We start from the raw sequence: 11,021 nt of genomic DNA, 5'->3' as shown, positions 1-11,021 counted from the left end.
GTCAGGTGAGGATGATGGGAGTCACTACCTTCTCGTCTCCTCCGGATTTCCTTTATTCCTTGCTTTATGAGGATCGGGTTGAGGTTAGCTTGTCCAGGCTAATTCCGGGTTAATGTTTTGGTTTTTTGGTTTTTTCTTTCCTTTGCCTACCAAAAAAAATATATTTATTTAAAAATGTAAAATATATGTAATTCGATGCGATTCGGTTTTTTATATTTCTTTATCAAACCGAACCGAATATCGAAATACACTTAAAATTAAAACGGAAACAGAACAGAAATACTAAAAACCGAACTAAAAAACCAAATTCAATGAGTGGAAGATGTCCGTTATATCTTCATTGTCTAAGCCAAGAACTGGCAACCGGTTCAATCCGTAAATACTGCTAATAAGAGACAAAGACAAGTTAAAAAAAAGAAGAAAAACAACGTGGAAAAGAAAGACATCGATAGATTTAATTTAATGTAAGATATATGAATGCTAGTTTGCTAGCTGTAAGGAGTAACAGAAGAGAGATGGCGTATTGAGTGAGGCGAAGCCTTCTTGACAGTCTATCATTGCCTTCTCCTATACCTCATTTCACCCCACTTCACTTCCCTCGCAATTCAGATCTGTAATCTGAATCTGAATCCACCATGGAAGCAAGTTCCGGCATGGTGGCCGGATCCTACCGGAGGAACGAGTTGGTCCGGATTCGCCACGATTCCGATAGTGGGGTTTGTGTTCTCATCATCTCACTTTACCCATTTCAATCGATTCTTCAATTGAATGTATCTGCAATTTCATTTTAAGGACTGTAATTTTACTTGCATTTTGTTGTGTGGATCTGATGACTAGTCAACTCAAAGAGTTTGGTGTGAAGTGATTTTCGTGGAGTTGGAAATTGGGTAGAGTGGGTCTTTTAGTTTTTGAGGAATTTACTCGTATTTGAGCACGATGTTCATGTTAGATCTAACTGTTAGCTCTGGACCAGAGAATGTTCAATTTGATGTTGACTTTTTAGTTAGATCATTATTCGTTTTTGTTCCTTTTAGAAGCCATTTATGAAGAAGTTACTATTTTGAATGCATTTTGGTCCGAGAAGAGTTATTGTCTTTGGGGCTCAATTTTGGGATTTGATTTCAAATTGAAGTTTTCCTTCGATTATCTTTGACCATTAATTATCAATTATTCACTCAAAGTTTAAACAGGCTCTTCATTCATGGAGATGCTTAGATCTATGGGGTTGTTGAGATCAGTGGCAAGAGTTCCCAAGTGGACTAGCTGCTCAAACTGTCTTCATTGTAACCATGTGCTAGAATGTGATTTTGAAGCAGCCTTGGTTCCTTTCAGTGTGTTTATGTGTTTCTCTCTTATGAATCTGAATTCCCAATTACTAGATTGCAGTTGTGGATGCTGATTGTTTCTTTTGAATGGGCTAATGATTCAATCAGTTCAGTCGAGTGGGCATTTGTAGATTAATATCTTTATGCATGCAAAATTGGAATCTCATTTTGACTTTATATGTTTTATTTTAACTTTCGAGAATTCTTATTATTGAATTGTTTCTCGGAATGCAGCCCAAACCCCTCAAGAATTTGAATGGCCAGACCTGTCAGATATGTGGTGATAATGTCGGACTTACAGAAACTGGTGATTTCTTTGTTGCTTGCAATGAGTGTGCTTTTCCAGTTTGCCGTCCTTGTTATGAGTATGAGCGGAAAGATGGGACGCAGTCTTGCCCTCAATGCAAGACTAGATACAAGAGACACAAAGGTGAGCTTCTTAATCGATTTTAGTTTTCTATTTCCAAAATATTGCTTTGTCATGTGCAGCAATGGCTGGTTATTTCAGGAAGTCCTCGGGTAGAGGGAGATGAAGATGAAGATGATGTTGATGATCTAGAGAATGAGTTCAATTATGCCCAAGGCAATAGGAAGACAAGACGCCAATGGCAGGGTGATGATGTGGAACTTTCATCATCATCCAGGCATGAATCTCAACAACCAATTCCCCTACTCACAAATGGGCATTCAGTAAGCACATTGAACCCTTTTTGTACTTATTTTTGTGCATCATCTGATCGAAATTTTGTATATGATTCTAATGATTAGCATTGTCTTTTGGCCTTAAGGAGTTTTGGAAAATCGGAAAAATGTGTAAGATTTGAGTAGGTTGATAATTATGTAATGACTCACCTAAACTTGTAAGACTTTGCTGTTTGGCACTTTGTACTTATACGTAGACCTATTGCACACCTAAACTTGGTATAGTTTTGCCTTTTGACACCCTCAACTTGTCAATTTTGGGCCTCTAAGACCCTTATTTGCTGATTTGGCAAACTTCAAATACTATCCACATTGCATGCCTGATGAAATTTGAAGTGTGCCAAATCAGCAAATAAGGGTGTCATAGGCTCAAAATTGACAGGTTGAGGGTGTCAAAAGGCAAAACTTTACCGAGTTTAGGTGTGCGATAGGTCTACAAATAAGTACAAAGAAAATTTTCTGTTACAAAGAAAATTTTCTAAGAGGTTGTTCTGGGTTAGCATCAAACAATTGTTTTCTATGGAGTATGGAGCAATTTAATACATGAGAGGTTTTCTGTTCGGTATTTCGTAATCCAATAACTAATGTGCCTACTATTGCTAGGTTTCTGGGGAAATTCCTTGTGCTACACCTGACAACCAATCTGTGAGAACTACTTCTGGTCCATTGGGTCCTACTGAAAAGCATGTTAACTCCTCTCCTTATGTTGATCCAAGGCAGCCAGGTAATCGAATTAAGCGAAATCAATTTGTCATGTATTTTTAGAATTTTGAGTTGATCACGGTATCCTTCATTGCAGTTCCTGTTAGAATTGTGGATCCATCAAAAGATTTGAATTCTTACGGCCTTGGTAATGTTGACTGGAAGGAACGTGTTGAAGGTTGGAAACTGAAACAGGAGAAAAATATGATGCAGGTGACTAGTAGATACCCTGAAGGAAAGGGAGACATGGAAGGCACAGGATCAAATGGAGAAGAACTCCAAATGTGAGCAGTTTCTCTTGCAAATATAGTAGTTTGGGTGAATTAAGAATTGATATGTGCCACACATTTGGGTGTCAAAACGTATGCGATTTATATATTCCACATGATTATATATGATATAAATGCAACAAAAATGATAATCGTGTGAATCTGTAAATTGTGTTTTCTTGTTAGAAATTGACAGTTCTATCCTGGCAAATTTAAGCATCTCAGAATCATATGCAAATTACAGGCTATAATTATTTTATGTTTCATAAGTATAGTGCTTGTGGTGCTGTTGTATTGAAAGGATGGATTAGCTTTGTAGTAACTAAGTATTTTGTTTTTGTGTTTCTTGTATGTCACAGGGTTGATGATGCTAGACAACCTCTAAGTCGTGTGGTGCCAATATCTTCATCTCATTTAACCCCTTATCGTGTTGTAATCATTCTCCGTCTTATTATTTTGGGTTTCTTCATGCAATACCGTACAACTCACCCAGTCAAAGATGCATATCCATTGTGGATAACATCAGTTATTTGTGAGATTTGGTTTGCTCTGTCTTGGCTGCTGGATCAGTTTCCAAAGTGGTCTCCGATCAATCGTGAAACCTACCTCGACAGGCTTGCTCTGAGGTTAGTTAAATACAACTTAACAGTAATGGTCCGTTAATGAAATGCGGGCGTGATTGATGGATGGTTTTAGTCATCAATCAAATAAGATGTTCATGAAATTGCATCTTATGTTTGGCAGATTTGACCGCGAGGGGGAACCATCACAGTTGGCACCTGTTGATGTCTTCGTTAGTACTGTGGATCCCCTCAAAGAACCTCCTCTTGTTACAGCCAACACGGTTTTGTCCATTCTTGCTGTTGATTACCCTGTCGACAAGATCTCTTGCTATGTTTCAGATGATGGTTCAGCAATGTTAACTTTTGAATCTCTTTCTGAAACTGCTGAGTTTGCAAGGAAGTGGGTGCCTTTCTGCAAGAAGCACAACATTGAGCCTAGGGCACCTGAGTTTTATTTTGCCCAAAAGATTGATTATTTAAAGGACAAGGTACAACCTTCTTTTGTGAAGGAGCGTCGAGCAATGAAGGTAAGACACACATTCTTTTTAAATCATTAGTGTTCGATAGTTTTCACATGATTTCACTGTTATTCATGAATATAAGGATGTGTATTATAGAGAGAATATGAAGAATTCAAGGTGCGGATCAATGCCCTTGTTGCCAAAGCACAGAAGATGCCCGAAGAAGGTTGGACAATGCAGGATGGCACTCCATGGCCTGGAAATAATCCTAGGGATCATCCGGGAATGATACAGGTATTATAATCCTTCCTATGGTGTCTGTTCATATTTGTGAATCTCTTCATATATTCTTGATCATTAACTGTTTTGCTTCAATGGGGTTGGGCAGGTGTTCTTGGGGCATAATGGCAGCCTCGATACAGATGGAAATGAGCTACCTCGACTTGTATATGTTTCTCGTGAGAAGAGACCTGGCTTCCAGCATCACAAGAAAGCCGGGGCAATGAATGCACTGGTTTGTCTCCTTAATTCATCTTATTTATTATCTCAATACATTTGGCCACTCATTAATCATCAGAAGTATGTATATGAACTAAATGGGCGTAGCTCAATTTGGGGCTGCACAAAACTAAGCTAGAAAACAATTTCCGAAACAGAATCAAAAGATGATGTGGGTGTTACTGCAAACAGTTATCATTGTTTCTAAATAAAATTCAATTGATTCTAACATGGCAATTCTTGTGTTCATTCAGATTAGAGTTTCAGCTGTCTTGACGAACGGTGCCTATCTTTTGAACGTGGATTGTGATCACTACTTCAATAACAGCAAAGCTGTTAGAGAAGCAATGTGCTTCATGATGGATCCTGCCTATGGCAAGAAAACATGCTATGTACAATTCCCACAGCGTTTTGATGGCATTGATTTGCACGATCGATATGCCAATCGCAATATTGTGTTTTTCGATGTATGTCCAACAAATTTGCTATTAATGTTCAAATTGTTTTTTTCCTTCTCTGTCTTCTGGTATTCTAATTACTTGTCATTATATTTTCTAGATCAACTTGAAAGGGCTCGATGGAATCCAGGGTCCAGTCTATGTGGGAACTGGTTGTTGTTTCAACAGGCAAGCTCTATATGGTTATGACCCAGTTTTGACGGAGGAGGATTTGGAACCGAACATCATTGTCAAGAGTTGTTGTGGTTCAAGAAAGAAAGGAAGAAGTGGTAATAAGAAGTATGCTGACAAGAAGAGGACAATGAAAAGAACAGAATCCACTGTTCCCATATTCAATATGGAAGATATTGAAGAGGGAGTTGAAGGTTCGTTAACATTATTTTTATTACGCCTTTACGAGCTTTCTATTTCAAAATTTACTAGTTCATGGGCACATTACAGTTTATATAGTCTAGCACAAAAAATTATTTTGCTTGCATTCACGTGTCACTGTTTTTTCTAGTTTAATTGTTCTTTATATATATATATATATATATATATATATATATATCAGCTCTATATTGCAGGGAAACTTTGATTTTAAAGCGAAAACCTTATCCGTTTCGGAAACCGAAACTCTTGGAAATTTCTAACAAACGTCCTTAATCTTAATTGGAATTTTTTGTTCTTAAAAATTTGGAAACTCGTTTCCTAGAGTATAATGTGTTTTTAGGAGTAGATCAATACTAAAACGGTTCATGTTAGCCGACCCCGGAGCATTTCGGGACTAAGGTTTTGTTGTTGTTGTTGTTGTATTGTTTCCCTTTCCATTTCCATGTAAGATACCAGTTAACAAGAAATTTGTTTTGATTGTCATGATTTTGGTCAAATTTGATGGTGACAGAGAAACGTACTTCCTTTTTTCGGTTCTGCTCACGTGTTTACTTGCATGTCCTGCAGGATATGATGATGAGAGGTCTCTTCTTATGTCCCAGAAGAGTCTAGAAAAGCGTTTCGGTCAATCCCCAGTTTTCATTGCAGCCACCTTCATGGAAATGGGAGGCATTCCACCGTCAACTAATCCCGCAACTCTTCTAAAAGAAGCCATACATGTTCTTAGCTGTGGATACGAAGACAAGTCTGAATGGGGCAAAGAGGTAAACATCGAACTTTCACTTTTCTGTATCATTTATTTGCTCATTAACTGATCCTCTTTGTTTGCTGCTAGATTGGATGGATTTACGGTTCTGTGACAGAAGATATTTTAACCGGGTTCAAGATGCACGCACGTGGTTGGATATCAATCTACTGTATGCCTCCACGCCCAGCATTTAAGGGGTCTGCTCCTATCAATCTTTCCGATCGTTTGAATCAGGTTCTTCGGTGGGCCTTGGGATCTATCGAAATTTTGCTCAGTAGGCATTGCCCCATATGGTATGGCTACAACGGAAGATTAAGGCTTCTCGAGAGGCTGGCATACATTAACACCATTGTGTATCCACTCACCTCGATCCCTTTGCTTGCTTACTGCACGCTTCCTGCGTTCTGCCTTCTGACTAATAAGTTTATTATTCCTGAGGTAATTGAGAGTTCACTGTTTTGTATCCAATTGATTTTCGGAATTTATAATCAATGGCAGCTAATGAAACTACTGCGGTTTTATATCAGATAAGCAACTATGCTAGTATGTGGTTTATTCTTCTCTTCGTCTCAATTTTCACAACTGGAATACTCGAGCTGAGGTGGAGTGGAGTTAGCATCGAAGATTGGTGGAGGAACGAACAATTCTGGGTCATTGGAGGTACATCAGCTCATCTTTTCGCCGTGTTCCAAGGTCTTCTCAAAGTGCTCGCAGGTATCGATACCAACTTCACCGTCACCTCAAAAGCTTCAGATGAAGATGGGGACTTTACCGAGCTCTATGTTTTCAAATGGACATCCCTTCTCATCCCACCAACCACTGTACTAATCGTGAACATGGTCGGCATTGTGGCTGGCGTTTCGTTAGCTGTAAACAGCGGATACCAATCATGGGGTCCACTCTTCGGCAAACTGTTCTTCGCCATATGGGTTATTGCTCATTTATACCCTTTCTTAAAGGGTTTGTTGGGTCGACAGAATCGCACCCCAACCATTGTCATCGTCTGGTCCTTTCTCCTCGCTTCCATCTTCTCATTGCTATGGGTTCGTATCGACCCCTTTATCTCGAACTCTGAAAAGACAAATGGTCAATGTGGCATCAATTGCTAAGCATTATGTCGTTGAAGCCTATTCGGGTGTATATAACAAGAAATGAAGGTACGGAAAGTGGTATAATTCTTAATTTATTGTAATGTGATTATCTTCATGTGGAAGAAGAGGGGATTTAGATGGACTTAAACATGATTAGTTCTTAATTTTTTTTTAGTTATTCCCACATAAAAAGTGTTTATCTTTTGATTCCTTGTGTGGAATTCAAGCTCTCTCTCTGTATTTTGTTGTGCAGTTTTGTGATCCCTTCTGCCTATAGAAAAACTTGCCTATTGTCTTTGTACCCACTTAAACAGTAAAATTGATGTTATTCTTTCATAATATTATTATGTGTCTCTTACTTTATTTTACAATTTTTGTTCCTTATTTTTTCATAGTTGTGAATTTTAAACTCGGCAACGAGTGTGTTACTCATTTTATATGCGTTTTTATAGTTGGATTAGTTAATAATGCATTTTAGATCAACTTAAAAGTTAAATAGAATCTCTCTTAAACGAACAAGAAGAAAGCATTGAGAATATTAACTATAGTATTCTTTTACAAAATGGCAATCTATATGTAGATGTTTCGATCTCTCTCAAAACATTGGATTAGTTGCAATGTGTATATCTGCTTGACCGTCACTATTTAATTTTATAGGTAGCTAAAAACCAATCCCGTACTTTAAGATGTAAGACATTCATTTTAACTCGTGTGTTACTGTCCCGATGACCCTGTATTATTCACCCTCAATAGAAGGCTTCCATATGAATCTTAGTTGGGGAACTTAGATATTGACTAAGATACAACAACTGCCTCGTGAGTATTCTATATTGATTTGGATGTTCATGATGGATCATGAAAATTGACACCACTTTGGAAAGGGCTAGTTGCATTTTGTGTAGCCTCAATCCCAACATCTTTGAGCAAATCAATAACATTCCAGTTGTGCACCGAGCTAGTTCAACTCCTACAACGACTTAGGGGCTAGCCCAAATATTTTATAGTAAAAGCTGAACGAAGATTAGTTATGGCCTCACAAATTAATTCATCTGAGTTACTTGTTATCAAACATTATCCAGAACTAAGAAATCTGATCCAACTTGTTTTGTGAATACAATCAATGTATGGGTTTAATAAAGCCCACATCAAGCACTGCTTCAGTAAATATTTTATTGGGTCAAATACATAAATAAGTACAAAATTACAACTAAATAAATTGTTGAAGAAAGAGGAATTTTTCTCTCCGCGTGGAGTGTCGTGGGTCTGTTCTTTTGAACAGTTTTTTGGTTTACAGGTTCTTGATGGTCGCGAATCCTTCTTCTTTCTTTCTTGAGATCAGTTGTCTTGAAGTTTCTATGGTCTTCGGATCTCTTCCTCTTATCTTTCTTCCAGCGTTTTTTGGTGGTGAATTCTTGACTGATTGGATTCAACCTTGATCTGTTTTCCGGCTCCACTTTCTTTCACGGGTTTTCTTCTCCAGTGGGTCTGGATCTTTGCAGGCCGTATATTATGGACAAAGATAAGGAAGTGACTGAAGCTTACGCCAATTTACGACTTACGGATGTAGAGTCCGAGGGTTTAATCTTGGGAGAATCATCCTTGTGTGTCTCCGATCAAAAGCGATTCTTCGTATTAGGGCAATTTCTCACATCGAAGGCTACTCACTTTGAATCTATGAAGAACACTCTAGCTGCAATCTGGAAACCGGTAAAGGGGGTTACGATTACGAAATCTGATGGGGAGGGCATGTATATCTTTCAATTCTACCATGAATTAGATATGGCAAGGGTTTTGAATGATGGTCCATGGACCTTTAATCAAAATCTCCTCATTGTTAGAGAACTATTGAGTACTGAACATGCTTCTAGTGTGGAAATGAATGATCTTATAATCTGGGTTCAAATTTTTGATCTCCCCATTGGTTTTCAAACTGAAACAACTTGTAAAGCCATTGGAGATCGTATTGGTAAATTCTTGGAAGCTGGCCCAAAGAACTTCACAGGGTTGCGGTGTAGTTTTGTGTGAATTAAAGTCTCTCTATTGATGTTCGTCTGCCACTAAGGAGAGGTATGAAATTGAAGAGGAATGAGGGGGGGGGGACTGGATTTGGGCATCTTTTCGTTATGAAAGACTTCCTCAATTTTGCTTCTACTGTGGTATCATAGGACATGCTGACAAGTTTTGTATCCATCTCTTTGATTGTCAAGAACCTTCACCTGACAGGCCTTTTGATAGTAGTCTTCGGGCTGTGCGGGCGGGTATTCAGGTTGGGAGAGAATGGTTACGGGAGCCTACTGAAACGAAGATTCAAACCGATATGATTGTCTCCTATAAGGATAATAATGGTTTAATTGAGTCCCTGATGCGTGTCGTCTAGTGCAGTGTTTCCTACGACAAAATGTATATTACGATAAGTGCATTACGGCTATGGATGTGATCTTTCTAAATGCTCTATATTTACTAGACGTCACTACTTAGGGGCAAGTGTACCCCGTCGTATTAAGTAATAATCCGGTTAAGACCGGGTATCGAATCCACGGGATTTATAACTACAAGTATTAAACGACTCGGTTTTATACGTTATTTAAGCGGTGAATACTTTGAGGTTGATATAGGGACCAACTACAAACTACTCCTAACTACGGGTGAGGCGAATTTATATAACAAAACTCTACGAAGTGATGTGAATGCGATAAGTTATAACTATGATAAATAACGACTTCTAATGTTTATACGGTTGATGGTTTGCTCTTGCAAAGACGACTACGTGTAGTCTAACCGACCCGTGAAGTACTTAGACTACGTTGTTCCTAGTCAAGGCGTGTCTAATGCTTGGGACCAGAAATTAGGGCCCGTAAGTTTCGTGGCTTGTCAATTCCTACGGTTTCTGGTTTGTCACTTCCGGTAAGGCAACACCTATATGAATCCCTAAAGATAGCCCGAATGGCGTCGAAAATCACGTTCTCCTACACAATAATCAATTATGAATATCAAAACAAGTAACAAACATCAACACATATATAGAAAAGAAGATTATGAATCATAAATTATAAATATGGAGAATGTAAATATGAATTACAACCAAGCCTAGTACATAGGATGAGTACAAGCTAATTAGCAAGTGTAAAGGGAAGAATCCACCCTCGGAACTAGCTAACCGGACTCAAAGCCGTCTCTTAGGACTTGGATGGTGGAGCTTTCGAGCTTGGTGCACGGAAATGGAGCGGAACTTTGATGGAATGCCGGAATCAACGAACAAGCTCTCAAGGTGGAAGAGTTTGGCTATATAAAGCCTAAAACAAAATCTAAATGACAAGAATTACAAGGTGCCTAAGATATGTATGGTGTATGGTCTATATGGTAAAAGTAGTGTAAATGAGTGCTAGTCACTCTTATTTATACATCAAGCTGGGGGTAAGATTGTAATTCCACAAGGTGCAAGCATGGAGGAACATAATTTTGTGCAAAAATCCCATAATACGCCCCGCGTATGGTGGTATACGCCCTGCGTGTGTGCCCATTCCGTCAGAAATCTCCTGCATGTGGACCAATTCCAGATCTTGTTGTCTCAAACACGCCCCGCGTAGAGTGGGATGCGCCTTGCGTGTTTGAGACTCTGACTTTTTATTTCTTGATTTGGTCCTTTTACGCCGTGCGTAGCTTGAGGCACGCCCCGCGTAAATGAGTCTCTGAACTTTTATGTTGAAGAATTCCCTCGCACGCCCCGCGTGTAAGGTAGTACGTCCCGCGTATGGATAGTTGACTCAGGGAGACCATGCAGTCTGACTTTCAGGATTAGGCTAATCATTTCTGACATGTGTCATACGCCTCG

The 11,021-nt window shown here is 38.8% G+C and overlaps 1 protein-coding gene across 1 annotated transcript; it reads left to right on the top strand.

Moving 5' to 3' along the window:
- The first annotated feature begins 459 nt into the window (after positions 1-459).
- Positions 460-7,552, top strand: LOC136203010 (cellulose synthase A catalytic subunit 1 [UDP-forming]). The gene is made up of 14 exons (XM_065994037.1): positions 460-716; positions 1,560-1,755; positions 1,834-2,015; positions 2,631-2,751; positions 2,827-3,013; positions 3,358-3,624; positions 3,743-4,088; positions 4,179-4,316; positions 4,411-4,536; positions 4,775-4,987; positions 5,079-5,343; positions 5,918-6,114; positions 6,186-6,536; positions 6,626-7,552. Exons 1-14 carry the CDS (start codon positions 636-638, stop codon positions 7,205-7,207), a joined length of 3,252 nt encoding a protein of 1,083 aa, XP_065850109.1. The 5' UTR covers positions 460-635; the 3' UTR covers positions 7,208-7,552.
- The last annotated feature ends 3,469 nt before the right edge of the window (positions 7,553-11,021 follow it).

The sequence above is a fragment of the Euphorbia lathyris genome, chromosome 8, assembly GCF_963576675.1.
Source record: "Euphorbia lathyris chromosome 8, ddEupLath1.1, whole genome shotgun sequence".
NCBI lineage: Eukaryota > Viridiplantae > Streptophyta > Magnoliopsida > Malpighiales > Euphorbiaceae > Euphorbia > Euphorbia lathyris.
This window is presented reverse-complemented; position numbering and strand designations above follow the sequence as displayed.

Excerpts from the sequence above, each read along its gene's own strand:
- LOC136203010 (XM_065994037.1), top strand. The coding sequence starts at position 636 with ATGGAAGCAAGTTCCGGCATGGTGGCCGGATCCTACCGGAGGAACGAG. Across the intron at positions 4,089-4,178 it reads AGGAGCGTCGAGCAATGAAG|AGAGAATATGAAGAATTCAA; the intron begins GTAAGACACACA and ends TGTGTATTATAG. Across the intron at positions 6,537-6,625 it reads ATAAGTTTATTATTCCTGAG|ATAAGCAACTATGCTAGTAT; the intron begins GTAATTGAGAGT and ends GTTTTATATCAG.